Source organism: Nipponia nippon, unplaced genomic scaffold (genome assembly GCF_047370975.1).
Source record: "Nipponia nippon isolate SJK-2023a ecotype South Korea unplaced genomic scaffold, ASM4737097v1 scaffold_4, whole genome shotgun sequence".
Lineage (NCBI taxonomy): Eukaryota > Metazoa > Chordata > Aves > Pelecaniformes > Threskiornithidae > Nipponia > Nipponia nippon.
The window spans coordinates 42,927,596-42,953,571 of NW_028262358.1; the positions used below are offsets into that span (position 1 = coordinate 42,927,596).

At 39.1% G+C, this 25,976-nt stretch overlaps 2 protein-coding genes across 27 annotated transcripts in view; one reads left to right on the top strand and one right to left on the bottom strand.

The window, feature by feature from the left end:
- Positions 1-25,976, top strand: part of LOC148053269 (uncharacterized) — an 87,334-nt gene that overhangs the window by 45,184 nt on the left and 16,174 nt on the right. For 2 of the 20 annotated variants that reach the window (XM_087773603.1, XM_087773604.1), the window contains 3 exons: positions 15,163-15,217; positions 17,667-17,791; positions 18,427-18,944. The exons of 12 other annotated variants lie outside the window; for them this stretch is intronic. In XM_087773603.1, the coding sequence (XP_087629729.1) occupies positions 15,163-15,217; positions 17,667-17,791; positions 18,427-18,445 (199 nt within the window). In that variant the 3' untranslated portion in view covers positions 18,446-18,944. Of the gene's footprint in view, positions 1-15,162; positions 15,311-17,666; positions 17,792-18,426; positions 18,945-25,976 lie in introns of those variants that run through there. 6 more of the 20 variants (XR_015708007.1, XR_015708004.1, XM_087773596.1 and 3 more) reach the window with 4 other exon arrangements.
- Positions 1-25,976, bottom strand: part of MTR (5-methyltetrahydrofolate-homocysteine methyltransferase) — a 56,410-nt gene that overhangs the window by 11,247 nt on the left and 19,187 nt on the right. For 6 of the 7 annotated variants that reach the window (XR_015708000.1, XR_015708001.1, XM_087773592.1 and 3 more), the window contains 19 exons: positions 25,112-25,212; positions 24,701-24,762; positions 23,822-23,889; positions 22,693-22,769; positions 21,431-21,543; positions 19,857-19,997; positions 19,010-19,195; positions 18,243-18,422; positions 17,115-17,231; positions 16,876-17,016; positions 13,616-13,705; positions 12,822-12,974; positions 12,131-12,238; positions 8,339-8,439; positions 6,223-6,290; positions 5,247-5,367; positions 2,244-2,325; positions 1,349-1,447; positions 45-120 (listed from right to left, as the gene is read on the bottom strand). Coding sequence is in view for 5 of the 7 variants with exons in the window: in XM_087773592.1 (XP_087629718.1) it covers positions 45-120; positions 1,349-1,447; positions 2,244-2,325; positions 5,247-5,367; positions 6,223-6,290; positions 8,339-8,439; positions 12,131-12,238; positions 12,822-12,974; positions 13,616-13,705; positions 16,876-17,016; positions 17,115-17,231; positions 18,243-18,422; positions 19,010-19,195; positions 19,857-19,997; positions 21,431-21,543; positions 22,693-22,769; positions 23,822-23,889; positions 24,701-24,762; positions 25,112-25,212 (2,084 nt within the window). In the remaining 2 variants the exon portion in view is untranslated. Of the gene's footprint in view, positions 1-44; positions 121-1,348; positions 1,448-2,243; positions 2,326-5,246; positions 5,368-6,222; positions 6,291-8,338; positions 8,440-12,130; positions 12,239-12,821; positions 12,975-13,615; positions 13,706-16,875; positions 17,017-17,114; positions 17,232-18,242; positions 18,423-19,009; positions 19,196-19,856; positions 19,998-21,430; positions 21,544-22,692; positions 22,770-23,821; positions 23,890-24,700; positions 24,763-25,111; positions 25,213-25,328; positions 25,921-25,976 lie in introns of those variants that run through there. The other variant, XM_087773595.1, reaches the window with a different exon arrangement.

Consider the following 25,976-nt stretch of genomic DNA (forward strand, 5'->3'; position numbering starts at 1 on the left):
AGAGAAAAGGCACAGCAACAACAAACAACAACATTTAAACTGACCTGGTTTATGGCCTGATAACCAGTCATTATGGAAACCTTTTCTTCTAGCTTGCTGTAGAGGCAAGTATCTTCTTTCCTGTACAGACATAAGGGTTAATTTCACAAAGCCAGCCACGTCTCAGACAGATAAACTCTAACTGTTGACTTGGTGGTAGAGTTTTACTCAAAATGGTCTTTGGGACAAATCTGACAACAGACAACTTCAGTTCCAACAACTTGCAGTTCACAAGTGTAAAGTAAGATTACACCACAACCATACCATTATTTTTTCCTGTATACTTCTAATGAAACTGGCCTACAAGATTTCTAGTTCCTCTGAACTACACCAGAAGTTCCTTTATTACTTCAAATTACATGAAAATACAAGTACAGCAAGGTATTCTCCTACTGCCTGCAAAAAGCTTAGTATTACAGTGACACCACTACCAGTGACTGCAGCAGGCCTCTGGGCAAATTACTGACTCTTCTGAAAGGCACAGGAAATTTACAGCAACTTCAGTAAGGCCCATGAATTCACTGCTGACCTCTGCTTAAAGGAGAGTGCTGCACTGATCTCAGCTTAGCGGACTGGTTCCCTGTGCAAAGACAGTCTTAAACTTGGTCAAGCCAAATGTCCTCAGCAGGAGGCCTCAAGCTTTATCTTTCTTTATCAAGAGACCAGGCAAGAGCCAGATGACTTTGAGCTTCCTTCTGTGTTTATTTACAAAGACGGCCTCAGAGGAGTCATATGTTATTTGTTTCCTATTGTTAATTTGCACAGTCCATCTCCACATTTCATTGCTTCCTTCTCTTCACTTGCCTAAAACGGCAGCCTCAGCTCTCTACTGTGAGACTGCTCGGATCCCTAACCTAAACAATATGAACACATCAGGAAAGCACGGTGTTGTAGAATACTTAATAGAGTGTGGCTTAGTACCAGCAAAAGCAACCAGTGCCATTTTAGTTACCCCAGTGTAGGTCCCTGTTTCCAGCTACTGCTCCAGCAGAGCACTGGTCTCCTGTAGGTTGAGTTAAGCTGACATGTCTGCCAGCTCCATGGAGATGTCCTAGATACCACTGATTGCCCATTGAGGACAATCAAGAATTTGCCAAGCATGTGTTAGACTCATGCAGAATTTTCCCTTATAGGTTCGAGAATCTGATTTCATAAGTACTTCTGGAAGTTTTCCATCAATTCTACTGCATGTTTTAAATGAGCACAAATATACCTGAAGGTCTTCAGAAGGAGCTGAAACAGAGTTAGTAATGAGGCAAGTACTAACCACTCCAAACAAGAAAAGAAGCTAAAGCAATTACATTTGTACCTTGAGAGACTCATAGTGTTCTTGTCTAATTTCTTCATATTCCTCTAATATTTCTTCAAAGAAATCATCCTTTACACTTTCGTCTAAGAGCTGGGAGCACTGAAAAAAAAGTAAAGAGAAAGCACTAAGTACATACTGTAGCATACTATAGAAAGGACAGAGTATGAACTTAAGAGCATAAGCTGTCTGTCTTTCAAACTCTTGTTTCCAATTACGCTTGGCAACACTAAGCTAAGCCTTACAACTAATTTGCAGGCTAGGTTCAAAACATATTTAAGAATGTGATTATTACTGAGAGTACTGCTCCACAACACAGGTAATATTAGCAGAGCCAAGTCTGGCTCTGGAAAGACCCGAGAGAAGAATAGTCCAAGACTTCAGAGACTGAATAGTCACAGAAACACCACACAGCTTGGCCTACTTCTTTCCAGCAGGTATTGGCCAGCTATGACTACCCATTTGTCTGATAGAGAGAGCATCCATCCCAGAAAACCTCAGCCAGACATTTCATAGTACTAATGTTGCCGTTATCACTAACATCAGAAATATATCCAAAATAGAGAGACTAGCAGATCACATCTAACCCCAGCGCTCTTCACTATAAAACATCTCAAAACTACAGTCAAGGACTCAGAATTAGTGATGTCACCCTCACTAGAGAAATGGGTATTTAAATAAAAGTATCTAGTGACAACAATTGACACAAGTCAGATGAGACAACCACGTGGCAGCAAAAAAATAACAACTGAAGCAATAATAGTTTAGAAACTGATCTCTGTTGTGGATCTTCAATTTTCTGCCATAACATTGAGGCTTAGAGGAAAGGATGGGAGGCACAACAGAAAAACAGGGCATCTATTTTTGCATGGATGAGAAACTATAATTTAGAACTTACAACCACAACACTCTTGGATGCATCCAGGACATGAATTACAGGTGCGCTATATCGTGGGGCAATTTTAACAGCTGTGTGTGTTCTTAAATGGAAAAGAAAAAGAGTGAGCATTTCATTTCACAACTGGGAAGAAAAAAAAAAAAAAAACAAACCAAAAACCCACACACCCACAAAAAAACACCCAGACAAAACCCCCAGCGAAATAAATCCTGACTTAATGCATAGACCAGAACTTCTGAAGAAGCAAGCAATTCATCCATCTGCTATGCATGGATGATTAAACACAGATTTTAATAATAGGTACATAAACACTTTTCCTCAAAGAGTATCAGAATGCTTCATAAATAATGTGCCAACTCACATTCCCTCACTGTCTTACCAGCTGAGTGAAAATCAGCAACTCATTAGTTTGAGTCTCAGAAAATTTCAGTGAGAATGTTCCAAACTGAGCCTACCAAAAACTAACAATATTTTTCTCAATCTTTTTTGCTCATCTTATATTTTTTCCATCCCACATGCTAGTTTCTGGGTCTGTGGATTAGCATTAACATATTTCAGTGATGATTATTCCACTTCTACGATGCTCTACTTCAAAACCAGAGGCACAAGTTCTCTACCCACCTGACAAAGGAATTCTGCCAGTGGTCAACAAATATTACAAACTTGCACCTGCTTGGTCAGTAAAGTCTTTCACATAAAAACCTCCCAATTCATGCGATTATTTAGCATTTACTCATATTCTAGTCCTCATGGAAATAGTTCAGCATATAATGAAGAATCACTCCTATATTATAGTATATTGATCAAATAGAAGTTTGGAGTCCTAAACTGAGCCCTAAGCTATCCCATGAAATGCACCTGGCTACCCCCATTGCTCAGAGTCCTGGCAAACTGTGCAGGAACGAAGCCCTTGCAGGCCAAAGCTCAGTTTGTTTTCTTGGACGCTAAGGTCAAACATAATTTTTTTAAATTAATTTAAATCAGAACCCAGGAAGTGATCTTCCACAGCAAAGATAAGATCTCCTTTTTCTTCAGGTTCTGTCAAATATTTAAAGCACTTGGCCATGGAGAGGTTACTGATGACTGTGCGACACAGTTGTGAAACCAACTGCACAGGATCTCCTTAATTTGCTTCTAGGCGATGCACTTTTGATCTTGGAGCTCTATCTTTTAGAAAAAGATATTGTACCTTCTAGTACATACTAATTTCTAGATTTTTTTTTTTTAAATAAACATTACCACAACAAAACTGTCACCATTATTTGGCAGCCTCTGAATTTACCAAAGCAGTATAGTAAGAATGCAAACATCATCATTATTGTAAGTTATGAAGAAACTCTATTATGTAGATTCTGTAGGCAAAATCCAGCCTCTCTCTCTTTCAAACTAACCTCACTTTCCACCCTTCCAAATACTTATGGTCTCCTTATTCCAAATAACGATGCCTCCTTATTCCAAGTAACGATGCCTCCTTATTACAGAGAAAAAGTGCTGATGGTTCTTCATTAGCAACCCCTGACATGTACGCAACCTTCCAGAATGCAGACATGAGGTTAAAACTTAAGACTACATATTACCAATCCAGTCTTCCATAAAGAATGTTTACTTGACGTATATTTTATACAAATTGTATGTGTCTGGGCATGTGGATAAGTATATATTTATATACAGTTCACATGAATAAAATTTTTATTTATGTATACAAAATTATGCATATATTCTTCAATAATTTCCATATTCAAGGATAAAACTAGTGCTGCCTTGCTGTTGGTTACATTCATCTCTGTGAATAAATTCTACAAAATTGTTTGATGCTGGTTATTTGACATCAATTACTAGGCCACAATGCCCTGCGTACAAACGCTAAGAAGATCTGAAGAAAGGGCTCTCCTAAAACCTCCACTTAGAATAAAGCCTTTCCCCCCACACACTTTCTTTTTCTAAGAAAAAAACCTCCAAGTTTGTTCTCAGTATCAAAGCCACAGGAAAAGAGACTCCTATGGAGGAAGAGAAAAAGGATACACTTAACCTTGCATTATAACTACAGGACCAATAAAGACAGGTAGTGATCCTACTCTTCACTGTCTGTCAAATTATGGGACAATTTGCTAAGGCCAAAAATACAGAATGCATTGAGTTAATGGTTCTGCTGGAATATGTGCTGCTCTGATAAAGAAAGCGACACTGCTAACAGCTTCTGGTTATGCAAGAAATGAACTCTGCAGTCTTCTGAGCTGTCATCTACTCAAGCATATTGTACATAAACCAGTTAGCAAAGCACGAGCCAAGGCCGTTACACGTGCATAAAACACATTTGTGGTAATGTTAATACTAGGTGTCAGTGGGCTGCCAACACTGGTCTTCAGGACATCATAGCAGCTGTATTATTCCACTTGAATGGATCTGAGAGAACAAGATCTCAGCAGAAAAGCTCAGTCTATCAAAACCAAAATGGTAACTACTTCAAGGCAAGCAACTAGAATTTATCCCCTATCAGCCTGCTTGAACACGACTGGGGTCTCAACCCAACGAGCACAGTGCTGAACAGCGACGCAGGAAAATACATTAACTTTCTTAAAGATAACAACTCCCTGATGTCAACACGACCATTTCTAGTCTCGAAATCCTGCATTTTCAGAATGCTTTGGTGAATCGAAACAGATCATTCAACCCCTAAGAAGAACAGAACTGTATTCATAAGCATATGTGCATGAACTTTTATAACACAATATACAATACAATATACACTTGCAAAATACATAACACTCGCAAAAATGAAATGTTTAAGACGTCCATTATTTGTTGTGTCCCAATTACATTTTACCTCTATATATTAGGACTTCTGATATAAGAAATAACATTCAGTCTTAAGTATATACCTACCAGTATGTGTGTTGGGGGAAAATGAGGGAAAGGGAAAAAGAAAGGGCTATAAGTTTTCTTTTTCCCTGGTTAAAACTATTTCCATACACATTCCCCATCTTCCCAACTGAGATATCTTACTTAGAAGTAGTTGCTCCTCCAATCAGCAAAGGAATCTTTATTGCCAATCTCTCCATTTCCTTGGCGACAAAAATCATTTCATCCAAAGAAGGGGTGATGAGACCAGATAGGCCAATTATATCTATTGCAAATTTACAAACACACATACGCAAAAGGTTTAGCAAATCCATTCTAGAAAGACACAAAAATTACAGAAAGCATTTCTTTCATACATCAGATAGCTTAACACATCAGATAGAAAATAGTGAGATAAAAAGCAGGGTAGTTGCTAGTCTAGAAGCGAGGTTTGACCTAATTAGAAAGTGAAAGCATTCCAAGAACAAAAAAGTGATTCCAAATCCCCAGTTTAGGATATTTCTCAGTCTTCACAGCTGCTGAACACCTACTCCTCTAGTTTCAGCAATAAATATACACACTTCTGATTAGCAAGCTTCAAACCTCAGAAGTGCAGCACTGAGGAGGGAAATAAGACAAAATAAATACAAGCTCTGCTCTTAGAAACAGCAAATGCTTTCGAACTTCACCACCAATGTTCCACACAATTCATCTTTTCCAAGACGCAATAGACTGTTGCAAAGCAACTGTAACTTGTTTCAGAAAGTTCATTATTTATTAGAACAATTCATTCCTGATTTCACACTCACTGATCTGGCAGGCTGAATGCCAAGTTCTTTTACAGATTTAAGACCCAACACAAAGTTATTTAATCTTCCGAAGTCTCCATTTATCCATCTGTAAAACAAATACTAAAACATCTCTCTTGGAGTTGTCCTTTTGATACAGGTTTTCCGTTCCTCGGGCTAGGTTTCAGGGAATTACTAAATAATTACTATTATTAACACAAAAGTTCTGATTTATCTGAAGATAGTCTGACCAAATCATAGACAGCATAGGAATGCAATGAGCAGCAATAAAAAAAATGCAAGTGGGGTTTAACATCAAACAATTCAAGAGTACTAATGAAATCTCTCTATACCTGCTTTGTTCTCAACAGCAGCTCTCAATATCTTATCACATGGAGTCATGACTCCTAAATCAATAACTCTGTGAAAAGAAGTGAGATGACATAAGATTTTTTTAAAAAAACAGGTCAAATTTCCACTAAAGAGCAAATACATTGTTCTTACTGTAAATGATTGACCTAAAATTGAAGTTAAAATTGAGATTTTTTATTTGTTTTTTTCTCTTAAGACCTCTATTGGGAATTTTAATATAGGAAGTACCTCTGGGTCTGGCAAAATTTTCAATACATCGGAGTTCCAGATGATACAGTAGACAAGAAAATTCAAGTGTAAGAGGCTTTTTTTTTTTTTTTTTTAAAGAATTTTTTTGCGGATGTACTGAGTCTGGCTGAGAGGGAGTTAATTTTCTTCATAGCAGCTGGTATGGTGCTGTGTTTTAGATTTGTGACCAAAACAATGCTGGTAACACTAATGTTTTAACTACTGATGAACAGTGTTTGTCCAGCATCAAGGCCTTCTCTGTTTGTCACTCTAACCCCGCAGGGAATAGATTGGGGGGTGCACGAGATGTTGGGAGTAGACACAACCAGGCAGATGACCCAAACTAACCAAAGAAATATTCCACGGCATATGATGTCATACTCAGCAATAAAAAGGGAGAGGAAGGAGTTTAGCGGGGGTTAGCTGTCTTTTGCTCAGGAACTGGCTAGGCATCAGTCTACCCGTGGGAGGTGGTGAGTGATTGCCTTTGCCTCACTTTTTTTTGTTTTTTCTTTCTCTCTTCTTCCACTTCTCCTTCACTTATTGAACACTTTTTATCTCCACCCACAATTTTTCTTGCTTTTATTCTTCCTTTCCTCTTTCCGCATCCCACTGAGGTTGGCTGGGCAGAAGGGAGTGACTGGCTGCGTGGTGCTTAGCTGCCTACCTGGCTTAAGCAACAGCAGTGGCATTTCTGAAGTTATTTGGACAATACAAAAAGGTTTGTGGACATCATCTCTTATGTCAGGAACGTAAGATGATTCACATCAAGGGTATTTTTGTCTTATTAAAGCATACATTTTATGAAATGAGACACTGCACTTCCCTTGCTAGCATTTTATTCCTGTTAACCCTAGCCATTGCCAAGGTTTTTATTTTTTCCAAGTAAACCACCCCAGCCTGCTAGCTTCGTTCAGCCTCACTCATACTCATGGTGGCAGAAAACACTATGGCTTCAGTTCAGTACGTCTAAGTAAAGCTCAAAAAAGCCTGAAACCAAATCAACATAATTTCAAGAGATAATGAAATGGAATATACTGCATATACACAGCACTGCTACTGCCTTCAAATCTTTGCGTTTTAAAATAAAGAGATCGTTTTGGCTCTTTTTAGAGCAAATTATATCCCCAAGTCAAAAACAAAACTAAAGGAATGAACAGCAAGACAGAGTTCCAAAGCAGATTCAGCTTTGCACAACATTTGACAGACACTTGACAAAGGGCTCTGATGGAAACATGACCATTCATTCCAACACTGTTGCCAACCCTGCTGCATGCACACAGGCCTTGAAAGAGCTGACTTTTAAATTCTGTCTTTTGAATCTCAGAAACAGGATGAGAATCTCATCTGTTATTTAATAAAAACATACCCCAGTGAGTTTTTAAAACCTCACAGTTAACAAACAGGTTGAAAAACATACTAAAAGGTTCACTCGAATCTTACAAGACTTCCTTTTTCCCCAACACAACACACAACCCACACATAGTCTTGCCTACTACAATTGTCGTATCCGATTTCTTCGGACATTGTACTTATATGTTTAAGACATTATACTCATTATATTTAACTCATAGAAAACAAATACAAAGATTGATGCTCTCATCTACGTTTCAGTTGATGTTAAACTGTATTCACCTCAGATGCCAATTTATTAGGAAAAAAAAGTATTGAAGGAGGCAGCTACACTCCTTCATGCCTCCCCATTAGTAACAGCTGGGACGGTCTGTGTTCCCAACCACAACTTGGGAAACAGAGTACAGTTCCCAAGAAATGCTCACCTCTTATCACCACAGCTGCAGCTAGCCTAATATATTAATTAGCTAGCCTTACACAGTTGTGTTCCCAGCTACCTAATGTTAGACTCTTTACCTGAAGTTGTTGCAGCCCAGAACGACTCCCACAATGTTCTTGCCGATATCATGTACATCTCCTTTCACAGTTGCTAGTACTATTGTGCCATGATAAGGATCCTGAAAGTTGAACAAATAACACAAGAGTTAAATTACGCAGAAGCCTCAGTACGCTTGCACAGATCCTTCAACAGTGCAATCCTAATCCATGACCAAGACTCCTATTGTAGTACAAGCAATTGCAAAGTGTAGTAGAGGTAATAGAGTCAATATTAAAAACTATTTTAAAAGATCCAGGTAATAAAAACTTGCACAAGAATTATTCTTGCAAATTTTATATATGTTATTCAAAAATCTTTGTTAAAAAAACCCAAAATAGCAGATAAAAAATTTCAGATCTGAATAGCATTTCGTGCAGTGCGATAACTGAGCTCCTAAGGTACCTCTGCTCCAAATATAAACCTCACCAATAAAGAGTTTAAATAGATTAAATATTTAGAACAAAAGGGTATGAACACTTATAATTACACACCCGTTTGTGCATCAACAACAATCTTCCAATGCAATGCTGAGAAGACTGAGAGGAATTAGCAAAAGCAGAAGAGACTGATTTTTTATGCAACATGAATAGCAAGGGAGACATTTCAGTGCAGTGATCAGGCCACTTCAGACTACCCAAGCTGAACAAACAGGCTGGAAAAAGGATCTCCTTGAAGAAGGGAAGCTGTACTGTGGCAAACTGGTCCTAGGCTAGACGGCATTCAGCCCTGACAAAGGGGTCCTGCCAGCAGGGCAGGAGTGGAACTTCCTATAGCAGTTCTCCACCAGGACACAGACCTTTGCGACACATTTTTAGTTGTATAATCAGTGTTGTCATTTGGAGCAGCTCCAGGCTATCACAGTGCCATGTCTGAGTTGGTGCAGGATCAGATGCCAGTAACAGACTACTTAAATTGCACAGAATTTAACTAAAGTAGAAACCCGAGCATATTCTATGTGAAGCTACAAAATACTTTTCTGGCCAGTATCTCATCTCCTTTGCTGATGGCAGAACTGGAGGATTAGATCCTTCTATGAAGCATGTTATGTTTCTGGACAGTATCGAGTAGCTTTCTACTTCATGAACCTACACTGCCTTCTGTACTTGTAATTTTCTGGGGGAAAAAAAACTTTATACATTACCAAGAGCGATACTAGCATTTCCCATGCTCCTAACACATTTGTTGAATAAAATCCCTGGATCCCCACCAATGCCGCTGTTTACTAAAATCTATTCTCACCAGTGCTCCTGTTTTACAGAAGACTGGGAAACAAAGAAAGCAAAATGGAGGTCTGTAAGTCAGCCATCTCAGTACATCAATAAAAAAATTTGCAGCTGAAAATATACTGCTGGAATGTAAGAGAAAACTGGAAAAAGAGATTAATCAAGGACTGGGGGAAGAACAAGAAGTGCTGCCCACATGTATCATACCCAGTAACTACTGACTATTTAACTAGTGATTGATATCCAAGAAAAAAAAAAAATTGGATTTGCACATAAGAAGGAAAATCTGTGCTAAGCGGCAAACAACATGGGCGAGAGCACACACTATTTTAAATAAGCCCTATTTAGGGCACACTGTGATTTCAATTGTCTCAAGCAAGGAGGTCCTCAAGTTCTGGGCACACATCCAAAGGGCTTCTTTTTTTTAAATCTTGATAGAGATCCACAGCCACAGCTATTTGTCCTCAAACGTAACTATCAACGCTTTGCATTTCCTGGCAGTCTGTGACTAAAACTGTCCTGGAGGTTACAGTAGCCTGGGTAACATCAGACAGATCAGCTACCAGAGTCTGCAAATCATTTTCCTTCAAGTCAACATCTAACTTCTGAGACAGACGAAGCTGTTTTTTCCTCTCACCAATTCTCTATACAGTGACAACATTTTTTTGAAGAGGAAGGCAATCCATCCCTTGCCCAGCAGAAGGCAGAGGAAGCAGGAGGACAGAAGCCCTACTTTTTCCCTCCTGCTCGCCTCAGCCACACAGAAATCTCACAGTCTCTTCAGAGTGCTTGCTGTATTTCTAAGAATGTCTCAAATTCACTTAACACTCTGCCTACAAAGAAGTGAAGTGCCAGAGGGTTCACAGTAGGTCCTAATCCAGTGCTCATGGAAGCAGTGGGGTAATGATTTTCACTGACTTCAAATAGCATCAGAACAAACCAGAAGGTGCCAAATACCGGCATTGTCATCTGAATTAAAATCAAAGAGAACAGCATGAGCAGGAGAGAGATGACACATAGAAAGGTGACTCATGACAGCCAGAGAACAGATCTGCTTGAGATACTGGAGAGAAGACACCTTCTTCACATCCAGAAAGAGCACAGGAAAAGAAACTAGGCATTTTCCTTCTTCCATTCAGATTAGTCAGGTTTGACTACCAGGTCATTTTTCTTTCTAAATTACTTGCTGTATTCACTACATTTCTGCTGGGCAATCACACAACAGGTCCACAGCAAATGGAAAGATACAGCGTAAGATTTCAAGGGAAGAATTAAGAACCATTCAAAAATCCATAGAAGGGAAAGCAAAGGAAATACATAAATATCACAGTTTACAGAAATTCTGCTGTTCTTCCTTTTTTTTTTTTCTTTTCTTTTTTTGGTGTTAAATACCAGATTCTGATAATAGCTATTGTCTCTGAGAGCTCATGAAGACAAGGTAAGGTTCCACATGACTAAAGAAAAGTAAATACACATCAAACCTAAATTTGATAGTCAAAGACAAGAGAAGAAGAAAAATATTTAACAACCAAAACTGTAAGCACCTATCACATTATAAATATAGTAGAAAACAGCAGACGTAAGTACGTGAAAGGGGATTTTGTCCAATTCATCTGAACTCTCTTTTCAACTGAATAGAATTTTGTCAGTATGGAGAAATAAGGGACATCGTATATCTTAGTGCTCCTATCACATATTCCATTAACCAAATTTGGAAGAAATTACTTCAAGCATATGCACAGGTAGTTGATAAAACTATTCTCAGGCATCACGCGCTGTTGGCTGTGAAACGGGAAATGCTACAAAGGAAAGGCCCACAAGGCTCTGAAAAATCATTGGGGATTTTCAATTATATGTATTTTATATATTACATAAAAAGTAGTCTTCAAAAACTGGTGGAAAAACACACATATGAAAAGACAACTATATCAGACCCTGTTTTCAGACACACTTGTCTCCTGCAACTTGGTTATGGCTACACACACAATGAGCATACTATTCTATCATAACAAGAGGTCTTGAAGTCACAATCTATGAAGAAAAAGGATGGAAAAGTTTGGTTTGGTTTGTTTAGCTGGGAGAATGGTCAGGGCTAGGGGGAAGCGAAGAGTTGAATGAAGAAAAACATGGTAACAGGCTTTGAACATGCAAAAGGGAGTTCCATAGTTCACTGAGGGCAGAAGTAGTAGAAGCAAAAACAGCAAAATTTGCCATAAAGTTACAAGTACCATAAATAAATAATACTAGAATTAAATGCCTACAAAAATACAAGAAATACGTAACACTGGTATAAAGGGCCTACAAAGGCTTATGGCATCCTTCAGGAAACTTGTGACAACAGCTCAGGCACATACCAAGCAGAGCTCCACAAAATCTGCACTTTATGAATTTCAGACCTACTTCAAATTATGCCAAAATTGTCAGTTTCCACAAGACTGCATCAACTCTCCAGCATGAAAGCTGAATAAATGTCATTAGCAAAAAATAATTTCCATTTTTGTCAGGGCATGCTATGAAAGAGTTACAGCACAAAGGACTGTGTCTTGCCTCTTCCTCTATGCTGCCCTGTTTGGCTCTCCTTTCCTCTCTTTCTTTTTCCATGTAGGGAATAAGGTGGCCAACTGCTTTCTTCATAACTCGAGCAGACTTTATCACCTGCATAGATAAACAGGGGGGGGCAGGGAAACAAACAATAAAGATCAGGTATAGGAATAGCCTCAGATTTCTCATAGCTTTCTTTTATACCCATTCAAACAATAAACAACTTCATTTGCAAACCCAGATTCCAGCTTTGCAGAGTATTCTGTGGTAGCAGGCTGCTGGCCCTACTGGACTAAGGGTCTACAGATGACACTTGCTTTCACAGAGCAACCTCTCGGACCACTCACAACAGAACTCGAAGCCACCAACAGGCCCAGACTTGGAAGGTGCTAAACACAGCAATTTTTATTTGCATCTTTTTTCTCTCTTGCTCTTTTTCACAGGCCCAAACTTAAAACTGCATTTCAAATAAAGCAAAAACACTCAGGAAGGAAGGAAACAAACATGTAAAATTCAGTAAAGAAAGTCAAGTTCCAAAGTAAAGAAAAAAATAGGGCTGCTTCTTAGTAGCACCTGCATCTTCACAATTCACGTGCTATATCTGAAAAAAAAATAGCCAGCATAGAATGTTTTCGCTACAGTTTACAATGCTAGGTTTTGAAAAATAGGAAAATACGTGAAATCATTTTCTCATTACCTGAGGCAGAAACATCTTTCCAGCACCAAAAAGATCACCAACGATTTTCATGCCATTCATCAAAGGCCCTTCAATTACATTTAGAGGTCTAGGATATTTTTGCTGATTTAATCTTGCTTCTTCTGTATCTGCAGTGACATACTTCTCAATGCCCTGGGGAAAAAAAAAAAAAAAAAAAAAAAGAAGCTTTTATCTTGCTAGAAATACAGCTTTTATTTTGTTGCCTTCTCCCCCCAAAAAATCACGATGAAAGTACAACCAGATACTTTAGATACTGCTAGTCTTTAAGAATACCTCAAATGTGTATTTAAAACAGGTTTTTTTAGGAAACAAAACACTGTACTTCTTAGGCATATAAAGTTATTAAAAGCAAGAGTCTCCAGTATTAACAGGTTTGGTTGGTTTTTTTTTTTAACCATGTCATAAGAAAAAACAAACATTCAAAGATTGCTTCCTCAGCACAAGTGCCACTCAGTGCGATACCGTTAAAGGACCAAAAAAACCCCTAGAAAGTAAAAGCAATATGTTAGAAAGTAAAAGCAGTATGTTACTAGCAATACTAGCGGAATAAAATATTAAGGGCCAAAAGACTTCAAATTGTAAAGTTTGAAGACAAATCACCACAATTTTCTCTGTTATTAAAGATATTAATTAAATACCTTATTCATTATTAATTAATAGCTTTTAAAAGAATGACAGTTGAAGAACTTTTAAAGCCAAAGGTATCCCTTAAAGTCTGAGCTGAGATCATGTCTCAGACCTGATGGGTAGGACAATTTTCTGCACAGATTCACCTTTGTGAGAGCATATTCCAGCCTTTCCTCCACAGAGCTTTTCCGCCACTCATCGGTCTGTACAACTTTTCTTCCTCCTTGGGCATGATTCTGAAGAGGAAAGACATCCATAGGAGCTTGCAAGCATAAAAAGTACAACTACAGACTTTACTTTTCTAAAAGTGAGGACAATTTCAAGTACTGACAGATAAAATAATTTTAGATTATTCAAAAGACTTTTTATATACATGCAAATCATATTGCAAACACCTGTGATGTACTACAGACACTTAGGGAGTCTACGTCCCGCAGAGCATATACCTCAGTGAAGATGTAAAAATCCCAAAGAAAAAAAAAAAAAACAAAAAACCAAAACCACAACACAAAGCAAAGAGGGAGCAGTTTAATAATTTTCGTGCTCTTAAAAATGATGAAATGACTAATCCTAAGGGTTTTACTTCTGGGAACATAATTTAAATTGATTCCTGGCCCACACACTAAACTTCATTTTAAAATTCTAATTAATTTGGCACTAATTCAGTTTCTGCTGGAATAGGTTATGTTATTCTGTATCACAGATGTTTTCAATCAGGCAGCCTACAGAACTACTGTTTCTCATGCACACAGACCATCCCAAGCCCTCGCATACTCTCTGCCTCACACTCACACTCCCCTTTGCTATGAATGCAAAGGCCAAAAGGGCTTCACAGTGCAAGAAAGCTCATAAGCACCCACCCCAGGAAGGCTCGTGGAAGAGCATGCTATCCATTACTTGAACCACCACACTTCAGCCAAGTCATTTCTTTTCCTCTGTTGGCTATTCTATTAATCTGACATCTTTCAGTCCTTATGAACCTTCTATACTTTTGAGTGCTCATCAGCAAGTTTTTAAAGATAGAGCCATGGGAAAAGTCAGGGAAACAAGACCTCACTTATGAGAACAGAAACCAGAACAAGTTTTCATTCATGTTTATATGAATGTTAGCTAACTCCACAGCTTCTCGTTGCCAAACCTTATTCCTCTCATAGGTCTAGTTTGTACAGAGAGAATGAAAGAAGGAGGACAATGTTGCCCAGAGAGGTTGTAGTCTTCATCCTTAGTTACATTAAAAACCCAGCTGGACACGGCGCTGAGCAACCTGCTCTTTCTGACCCTGCTCTGAGCAGCGGGGTTGTACTAGATGATCTCCAGAGGTTCCTTCCCACCTCAGCCCTTCTGTGATTGAATGAGAAGGTATGAAGTGCTCCTCAACCTCTGGCCAGACACTTTAGCAAGGGAACCATTCCAACCTAAAAATAACCCATGAAACTGTAGGGTGGGCACGCAGAGACCACAGCAGCAAACACTACATGCAGATCTTTAAAAACAGAGTGATCATACTGCATCCTGAGGATGAAAAAGCCCGCCTTTGGAAGCACAACTCCCATTGCCACAAATAGGAAAAGTTTCAGTTTGAGAATGTCGGTAGCTATACGCTTTATGGAAAACGTTTTTTTAACCTCAAACTTCAAATGAAGGCTGATGTCCTAAATCTGCAAGGATTAAGTTCCTCATTTTTTCCCCACAGGTCTAGCAGTCAAACAACTGGCAAGGGAGGAAACTTCACTGGCACTCTATTAGAGGTGTGACACTTGCAATGGGACCGTACGTTCTATGTTCCTTGTGCAGAATAAACTACAGTAACTGGAAATAAAAAGAACATATGCACTTACTGACTAATGAATACACTCTTGTGTTTAAAAAAAAGCCATTAGACAAAACAACTTAGAGCCATTCAATTCCACTATATCAGAGAAAGGTCTGAATAAATATTTTGAAGTAAGCCTCAAACTCCAACACCTGTAATAATCCTTCTCATTGGCTGTAAGCGACTGTCTATTTGGACTCTCACATTTGTCCAGGGCCAAGAGGAAACCCAAATCAGGATGCTCACCTGTAGTGAAAACCTGAAAGTTGAATATTTTATGTTATATTTTAACAGAGCTTTTAAAGATGTTTTGAATCAAGACTGTCTCTCTTTTTTGCAACTGGGGGCTGCTTTACTCCCACAATAAAACTATCACCATGAATAAGAGCAGAGATTCCAACCATGGCTTCCCAAACTTCTAGACCTAGAAGGAGTCGTCATCCACTTCCATTTCTACTTTTCACGCTCCATTTAAACTCACATTCTACCTTTTGCAGAAACACTGCTTAAGCAATCCCTTTCTAATTCCCCCCCCCTTTTTTTTTTTCCCCTTCTTCTTTATGCAACCCTGAATACCCTAATGGTAAAACTTTGCTTATGCAGACAAGATGACTCCCAGGTGAATTGCTTAGACACTACAAGCACCATCTAAAATAGCCTAAGCACAAGGCATAGGGAGAGTCCTCCTGTACTGGTTTTCAACATGTTGCCATTGTTCCTAAAAAGCATGCACCACCACAGGGCAAACTACAAACCAAATGAAGCTGTGCACAGAAATAATACCTCCAGGAGCTACAAAATGGTCACGCAAACCTTCTTGTGTGCTTAAATCTAAGAGCCACCTAACCCAGACAGATTTTTGCTGTATGTTCTGTTCAGAACAGGATTTCACCAGTCATCTTATGGCTGATAATCTGGAAACCTTCAGGTGTGTAATCTTTGTCTTTTATCACCACTGTCATTACAGCATCTTAAAAACACTAAATAGCTGATCCTCACTCTTCACATGAGTTACATGAACTGGAAGTCTATGGCACAGCCAGGAACCGCAAGCAACTACTTCACCTTTTACATATATTCCAAGCAAACCATTACCACCAGAGAGACAGGTTTACTCTTTGTCTCCCACAGGGCACTTGTCAATTAAGCTCCAGCACCAAGATGTGCTTTGGTTGTGGGTTGGCTTTTTCTGGTGGTTGTTTGGTTTTTGTTTGTGAGGTTTGGTGGTGGGTTTTTTTTGTTGTTGGGGGGGGTGGGGAGTTTGGTTAGGATTTTTTGCTTCTTAGTGCTTTGGGTTTGGTTTTTTTTCTTTAAAAGAATGCCTATGCAGCTTGGTCTCCTGAAGCATATGAAGAACTCTGGTGCAGGATCTTTCAAGGCACCTATGAAATTGGAGAGGCTCAATCTATCACAGAGGTCATATTTTATTCTACATTAATAACTGAACCACTTGTAGTATCATTAGTAACTTCTAACGCCCACTGTTAGATTGACATGAGCAGTTTATATGCTGTTCTACCTCTCATCAGCAGGGAAGTGTTAAAGCCCAGGTGCTAACCTAACTACTATTCAAAGCCTAAAATTGGAACTTACTTGAGCATAATGTAAAAGTTTCTCTGTCGCATCAGGATCTTTGTTCCAGATTAGATTCTCACACAGCTGTAGCAATTCCTTCTGGATATCATCATACACTGGCAGATTCCCAGCATTCACAATTCCCATGTCCATGCCATACTGAAAAAAATCATACAGAATCCCCCAGCCAGGGCTGTCAGACATAGCACTGCACATTTGCCAAGTGCAAACATATGGAAGCCAAAAGCACATCATACCTTAATTGCGTGGTAAAGGAACACCCCATGCATTGCTTCTCGAATAGCATCCATTCCTCGAAAGGAGAAAGACAGATTGGAAAGACCTCCACTTATCCTGGCTCCCGGCAGTGTTTCCTATAGGAATTGCACACAGATTTTGAGAAGTGCTTTCCAAAAAGGAAACCTAAGCAAAGCATTCAGTCCATAAAACGGTTATCCCCTGAGCTGTGGTGCATTAGCTATGCACCCTTTCTCTCTTCCCTGTTCCAGATCCTTCTAGTTACTGAAATTCATAAAAAGCAATTCAAATCTCTGTAGAAAAAGATACAAGTAAAAGGAAAGAGCCAGCCTAGTTATGTGTAAGCAACTACCACGGTTTCCATAGTCATAGGTGCTATTCTGAACGTATCAGTCCTCCCACAGCAGCATTCCAGATTTTCCCCATGCAGACCTACTTATGGCTCTTCCATCCCCCACTCCTCTGGAAACAGGAGCAGCCAACCTGCCTGCCTGCCTGAGGAGGAGGCTGTAGCTGAGCAGCTAACCTCACGGGTGCACCCTCCCTTCCAGAAGCCCTGTGGTGACAAAAGAGCCTGTGGGGTGTTCAAGCCCCAGACTGCTACTGACAGAGCACCTCGAGACCAATCAAGTTGCCTTGTGAAACACAACAGTGCAGCTGCCTTGGCTGTATTCAGGTGATGCTCTTCACTGCTGTACTTCCTTACACACACTTTGGCTAAAGAAAAAGTCAGCTCACTGCATAAATTCCTTCCACAGTAGAGGAAATTTTATTCATTTTAAGAAGCAGCTTTCACATACCTTCAAAGAGGTCCTTTTAGCTAGAACATGAATGTGATTGTTACCTCATTTAATTAATGTAGTATATATACAGTAGAGATAATGGATTGAAATATATTTATAGAACTATTTGAAGTTCTACTTGAAATACAGCAATATTGGGGAATGGCTGCACTTCAGAGGAACAGTCCCCCTTGCTAATTTAAAATGGGTATCATTTTGCAGCAGTGTTTTGTTGTTGTTGTTGTTGTTGTTTGGGAGCGGGGAGTGTGTTTCTGGTTTGCGGTGGTTTGGGTTTTTAAGTAATCTCAGCAAAATACTGCAAGTTAAAATAAGCTTACAACTCACTTTTATGGTTTTAGTAGCATTGATAAAATTAATGGCATACAGGTTATGTTCTTCCATTCCAGTTCCTATGGTCAAAATATTAGGATCAAATATTATATCATTTGGATTGAAGTGCACTTTTTCCACAAGGAGGTGATAAGCTCTGGAACAGATTGCAATCTTGGTTTCTGTTTCTGTTGCCTAGGGGAGAAAAAGAATTCTGACATGAAAAACTTATAAACAACACAAAAAATAAACCCTCCAGAAATCATTTACAGTTCCAGTGACTCAAGACTGAGAATCTGAACATCACAAATACTGGAAAAGGATTATATATATAAGAATTTTGGATTAAAAATATCACCACACCTGGACCTGGAGTTTTGACTCAACTCATTAAAAACAATTTTGTTCCCCAACATTTCATCATCCTGTGCAAAGTTTAATATGTGGTTTTTGACATGTTAATTCACAAAGATTCCACTCTCATGCAAAACTCAGTTTCTGAACTAAAAGAATCTTCTATGAAGGAAGGAAGAGTCCAGAATGGCTGAACAGCAAGAGACACGCTCTTGTGCTAGCAAAGCTACACTTAGAGCAGTACTTGGATTCCTCAAACACGTGAGCGCCGTAAGAAATGCTTACGTATCAGAGTCAAAACTATTGCTAAGACTATGTAGACCTCTTTGAATCACCTATGTCAATGAAACAGAACAACTTCATCTTGCACAAGAGTGAAAGCCTTGCACTCCAGAAGAAAAATAGCTCTCCTTTAAAGTGACACTCACCTGCCCCATTTCATCAAAAGCCATGACAACTACAGCTGCTCCATACAACTTAATTTTCCTTGCTTTCTCCAAAAAGTCTTCCTCACCTTCCTTCAGACTGATGCTGTTTACAATGCATTTCCCTTGGCAACATTTCAAACCTGCTTCAATCACTGAAAAATTTGAGGAGTCAATGCATAACGGCACCTGTAAATAACAGAAGTAAGCCAGGGGAATACATACAAGTCATGAATTAGAGTTCCACATGCTGTTTGCCCATTTGGGCATAGAAATGCACATGACATTAATCGGCATTTATGAATAAAAAGTTTCCAGATGGTATTTGTAGATTTTTCTTTGCTTTACATGCAAAATTCAGAGCAAATTTAACTCAAGAGCTTCTACGGCAACTCCATCACATATCATATAGTGACCTCTATTTCTCCCTGTATTGTCTTGTATTTCTGAATTAGATACTCACTTTTAGAGAACGCACTTTGCAAAGGTATCTTTTAAAACCATCCTATGTCCATACCAGTTTTAAGTTTTGTGGAAAGCAATACCGTTATGCACTGCCAATATATACATTATGGCTATAACTGCTGCAAAAGGAACCTGCATTCGGCTTTTCTAACCAATGAAAAGGACTAGCATATATTTAGCTGAAAACAGATAGAGAATGTTAAAACCTTTGTTTCCCCCAAAGGCCTTCCCTTTTACAGTACCTTTTCCTCTTGGGGGACACCTACACCTGCTTATTAAGCACCTAAACTGGTTACTAAATAAATCAATATCAAAATTTTCTGAAAGGCCACTTCCAACTCAATAAAATGCTCTTTATTGTGCTTTGGAGTGACTCAATTACAACCTTTGCAATATCAGGTTCTGAAGAAATCAAGTTACAAAATCTGGTCATTGCAGCAGGGCCATCCAGCATCCCATCATCCATATTGATGTCAAGAACCTGGGCCCCCATCTCAACTTGCAATTTGGCTACACTCAGGGCTTCCTAAAGGAGAAAGTAAAAAAAACAAAACAACAGTCAGTAGAAAAAAGCCTAGTCATTCTCAGGATAACATTTCACTTCTCCAAAATAAGCATGCAGCCAAAAACTTAAAAATTTATAAGACCTTCCATAAGAGAGTAAGGAAATAGTCTGTGATGCACATCAACATACAACAGTTGTCAGTATGCCACAACTGATAACTAATTTGTTCACAAAAACACGACATCAGAGCCCTCATGTGGTGGTAGTGACATTGATTTTAGACCGTTGGTCATATGCTTAATTGAATGATTTAAGATTTGCATGGTAATGAGGACTTCTGACTGCTCAAGATTACAGGAAAACAGTCTCTGTGATGGTATGAAATAAGTGTCTTGCATCATAAGCTCAGCTGTTTCATAACACAGAGTACTTAATTTCTGGAGGTTGTTTGGCATTTTTTCCAGCTACAGAACAATCACCAAGCACTAAGAAAGAAATACTGAAGTTTTACCTCCAGCCCACATAATTACCTGAACACCCTTGTCTTTTTTGTCACACTGCAGACCGAGGAGACAAAAAAGAAAAAGGGTTTTAGTTGCTCACAGTCCCTAACAACCCATGTTTAAAGCTCTCTTTATTTAATAGGTCTAACCTGCTTCATGACTTCTAAGAGCTTAAAAGTCAGATTTCCTTAAAAAAAAAAAAAAAAAACAAAACACCCAACAAAACAAAACCAAAACTAAGGCTTTAATTTTGATTGCATCAACTAGAACAGCAGAGCACTCTCTGGTGCAGAGTCTCAGCTCTCAAGAACTGTCACTTTACTATTTGTTTGAATGTTACCGTTACAATTTACACCAGTAAAGAATGAGCACTCCAGCCTTTTCATTTCTGCCCTGCAGCTGTTTCAAGAAAGCAATTACTTTCTAAGCAACCTTTTCTGTAGCAACTCTCATGCAGTATGCCGGAGCCAGTGATCAAAGTATATAAAGATTAGGTGCAACCATAATGCTGACCAGGACTGGAGAAGGCAGGGAAAGAAAGTGAGGGCTGTGCAGTGGCACAATCTATCCCAAGTCAGATGTACCCCACAAGGTGGAAGGAGGGATTACAGCCCCTTTCCTTCCTCCCTCCTCTGTAAATCCAGCCCTAGATACAGCACAGGCCAGGACATTTTTCTAAACCATCATCAGCTGCGTAACTTAATTCAACATGGAAAGTCATGTCTCCTGTAACACTTGTCAAAAAAAAGCCCTTGTAAAACCCTTCTCACAAATTAGGAGCTGGTAAGCACAGAAACAAAGGACAGTGAGAAAGTACACTCTCCTTGTTTTCTTACTCTTGTAACTGGTGTAGAATAGTGCTTTGTGCCAGCAAAACAACTAATAACACAGCGCAATGGAGCAATGAAAAACCAGAGCATTAGCTATAAAGATTATTGTTAGAATGTATACTTCATAGTTGCCTGCCGTGATGAGCTTAGCAAACTTCCGTGATCCTGCAACATTGCAGCGTTCGCCAATATTAACGAAGTTGGTGTACGGCCCAATCCTGAATGGCTCCAGACCTTAAAAAGACATTTTTGAACATATATGTAAAAACAGAAAAGAAAAAAACTGTAAAATAAAAACAAAAGCCCTTTTCTAAACTGTGAAATAGAGATGTCTCTCTCTTTAAGAATAGTGATTTCTCAGCACATCAGGATGTGCACAAATCTAATGAGTAACTAGCAAAGAAATGCAATGAAACAACTTCCAACACATATGCCAAAGGTTTCTATCCTTCCTCAATGACAGTCAATAATTTACCTGACCCACAAAAAATAACAGCCAATTTGTTCAATATAAAATGACATGAAGGTACAATTCTTTGGGCATCTATGTGTATGCACATACACACCTTCTCTCAACTTCCAACTATGTTATCTCATGACTCTACCACCACCAGAGAAGGAGCCCACTGAACTGACTGACAAACAAGGTCAGCTCTTAACCACATACCCACGTTCAGAGAAACGAGCCAAGTGGGACACTTGGGTAGCAGACAACTCAGAGGCAAACAAACCTTACAGCAGAACAGAGTAAGCTGCTGCATGAAACCACAGGCCAAACATGATTTATTTAACTTATGTTAAACTGATTTGACTTTGAGATTACAATACCAGCCCAAAAAGAAGGTACTATTTTACTTGGATACACATCCCAAAGGCTTAAAAGAAGGCCTAGCTGAGGAACATACAGATCTACGCTTTGCTAAACCAAAAGACATTCTAGACCTAGATGTATTGCTGGGACACTGTCCCAGTACAACTGGATCAACATCTGAGGCAACACAGGGCAGCTGTCTCACAGCAGCTGAACAAGGATCTCCTCCCAGCTCTGCCATCAACTGCAGTCAAATTAATTACCCGATCTCTCTGTGCTCAACCCTTTCCTGTTGCAAAGTGAGGGTAAAGATACTCATTCACCATTAAAGAGTGCCTGAGACTTGCCGAGTAAAATATGCTGGCTTTCTTATACAAGATTGTAATAAAACGTTCCATTAATCTTTTGGCCAAAGCAGTAAAGATTTAGATCTGGTTACACATCCATAAGCTTGCTAGATTCAGTAGAACCAGAAACTCATAGTGCCATTCTGATCAGCAGAAAGCAGCAAATAAATTTATGAAGGAAGGCTGCATGAGTTATAAAGCTCAAACTGTGACACTCCATTTTACCTGACAGCAGCATGTATCCTTGAGAGAGAGAAGGTGGAACGCGAGGCTGACAGAATTTCACAGCTTCGGCAATTCTCCTGAGTTACAGAAAGAGGAAAGTAAAGAGTAAAGTTTTTGATTAAAATTAAACTACTCCAGACAAGACTCAAACAGACCATACTAGACATATACCTACATCTCCCATTTAGCCCTGTAGCGGACAAGACTAATTAGCTGTTTCGCTTTGTGTGGCCAAAGGCAAAAACATACTCCCGTAAGATCCTATTGTAGCTATTTGCAGGGAACGTACAAAGCTGAAGATTTATCAAATAAAGAATCTGAGATACTATGCCAATGGGATACTTCACGGATATCAGAACCAGTCCTCAACCACACTGACTCTTATCGTATTCACGATTTGCTGAGCTGAGGAATTGCTGATTGCAGCAACAAAACCAAGGGACAAACATTGTTCAGCGCTGAGACATTTTTCTCAGATGCCAGAATGACTCATGGTGCTCACGTTCCCTTTCTCTTTGCTCCAGTCAGAAGCGACACACTGTGTCCTCTACATGTTCACATACCACCTCCTCCCAGTTTGTAACAGGGTAAAAATGAATCACAAGGTCCACTTCTCTTTCAAGCCCACGTGAAAAAGGGAGGTTTTCCAACTGACTGACTTCCAGCGAGAAAGATACGAAACACTCCTTCTGACTGGCCAGGACTAGCCCCAGCTGTACAATGTTCCCAGATCTCCTGTGCAGACATTTCTCCCCCACACCCACACACTTGCCTTCCTTCTACCATCAAAGGAAACCTTAAGTTTCACCTTGTGGCGAAGAGGGCTAGGAAAGAGAAAGAATGTATGGCGTAAGGGAGCAGGGATGGGAAGTCTATTCTATCCAACGGTAAAGAGGGAGGAGTAATTCTGAAACTATTTATATGACAAAACAGCAGAAGTATAATCCTTGTTTGAACCACGCCTCCACTCATTCTTCACGATACACATGGCTAGGAAAGCCAGGTTATTTCTCCTCCATATATTGCTGTTATTGGTATTCAAGTGATCCATCTTTTTAGGACACTCTAAGACAATCCATGGAATACTGCTCCACAAAAGCAGCACCTGAAGTTGTAGCTCATGAGGTACCTGATATGTGCTGGTGTAGTACCACAGCAACCTCCAACTATGTTGACCAAACCATCCAAAGCAAAATTCTGTAAAAGGGAAGGAAAGAGAATTTTGGTTTAAGTTAAATAAAGGTATATTTATATACATTTTTTTCTATATAGGTTAAGCAATTCAGGGGGATCACAAGGAAAAAAAAAAAACCCACACATTAAAAACTACCAGTACTATTTCTTCTCTTTAGGATTTGTTTTCAGATGTGGATTCCCAAAGCTAACCAGCAATTTCAACACTTAATTTTAGGAAACTGCATTTGAAACTGGCCTATTTTATACTGAAGCCCCAGATGAAAACTTGGATGAGTATCAAAGACTAGACATATTGTATTATAAAAGGGAATTAACATGCAGCAGGTACTGTGTTCTTGCTGACACACTGCAGCTCCAGCCACACAGTTCCATCTTGCACAGATCAAGTGGCACGTGGAAGGACACCCTGCACTGCAACACCACCAACATCAGGGGTTTCTATACACACAGCTCTGTAAAGTTCTGCCAATTCATAAAACCCACTCAGTTTTTTCAACTATTCCCAAATGTAAAAGTAAGAACACTGGAGTGCAAATGAGTAACATCCACAGATCAAGCTGCAGGAAAGCTACTTGGTGTAGGACATGCAAGTAATTCAGGTTTTCAGTTTCCTAAGTAGTTTCTCGTAACCTTGCATCTCAAAAGCACTGTCATTCAGCAAATTGTCTATAAACAATCCAAATGACATAGAGCCATCTGAGGAAAAAAAACTCACACCACAGTACTGTAACAAATACACATAAAACACAAGCAAAGAATTCTTGTCTACTAGTATGTCAGATATGACACATTCACGAGAAGTATTTCATACCTTTATATGCTTGGCAGTCACTTCTGGAGTTTCATCATAACCACCAAAAGTATTGGGAAGACCTTGAAACAATTTTTCTAGTATCACAATTTGTTTGAAGCCCACAAGAACAGAATTAAATTCCATAAAAGACATATTTAAAGTAGCTACACTTGTATGAGGACTAAAACACCTCATCACCCTTGCAATCATTACTCAATGGATTATTAATCATGCAAGAGAGCATTCTGGGTTCACTGTCACAGAACTAACAACAGTTACTTTCAGCATTGTAAAATATGCTTATTTTCTTTTTAATAGTAAAACTAATCATCTTTTCAAGCTAATTCAACTCTATTCTTGCTAACAAGATAGAATGGTTTAGTTATATTTCATCTGCCTGTAAGCATAGGAACATGTGCACCAACACACCTGCATTGGGGTAACAGATGATGTAGGCTGTTGTACATTTTCCAATTGTTTCAATGAATGGTCGCATTTCAACTGCCCCTAAAGCACAATTTAAGCCGATACTGGAAAATAAATTTTCAAAAATTATTTTGAGGTAAAAACACCTTTTACACACAAAAAAGGCACATGTTAGCGCTGGCAACTGCTAACTCCCACAATCATCTACAACAAAACCAACCTGATCTCCAATTTCTTTTAATCATCATCATCATCAATACAGCAAGACTGCAAAAGGAGAACCCTCGGGTGGAAGAAAAGCACAAGGGGCGGGGGGGACTGGACTGAATGGAACTGGGAACAGTAAATCAAGATTCCATTTCAAAATCCAGGAGGAAAGTGGCAGCGTTTTGACAGCAACTGCAGCAACACGATGGCTCTGTATTGTCTAGGTGAGAGAGAGAACAAGTGGAATGAGAATGACAGACTGGAAAGGAGCCTTGTGCTACAGGAAGAAGCATGAAAGAGGTTGAAAGAGTAAGACCTGCCTCAAGCTGCTAACTCATCATTTTCTTTTAAAGTTATACATAAATTATGTCAACCTTGGAAGAAACCAAGTGCCTCCCCCAAGATATCTCACGGCAACACTAAGCTCAGGCAACTGAATCTGCTACATCTTAGTAACCTAGACAGCATTACAGCAGAAGTATTTTTGCATGAATAAGCTTCTCAGCCAATTTTACCAGTATATGAAGTACAATCATGTTTTCTTTCATTCAGTGACAGATACATAAATGTGACTTGCACTCAAAAGGTCTACACCAATATTAAAAATGGAAATTTCTCTTTCAGAAAGTATATAAAATATCTTTTTCATATGTTTCCTGAT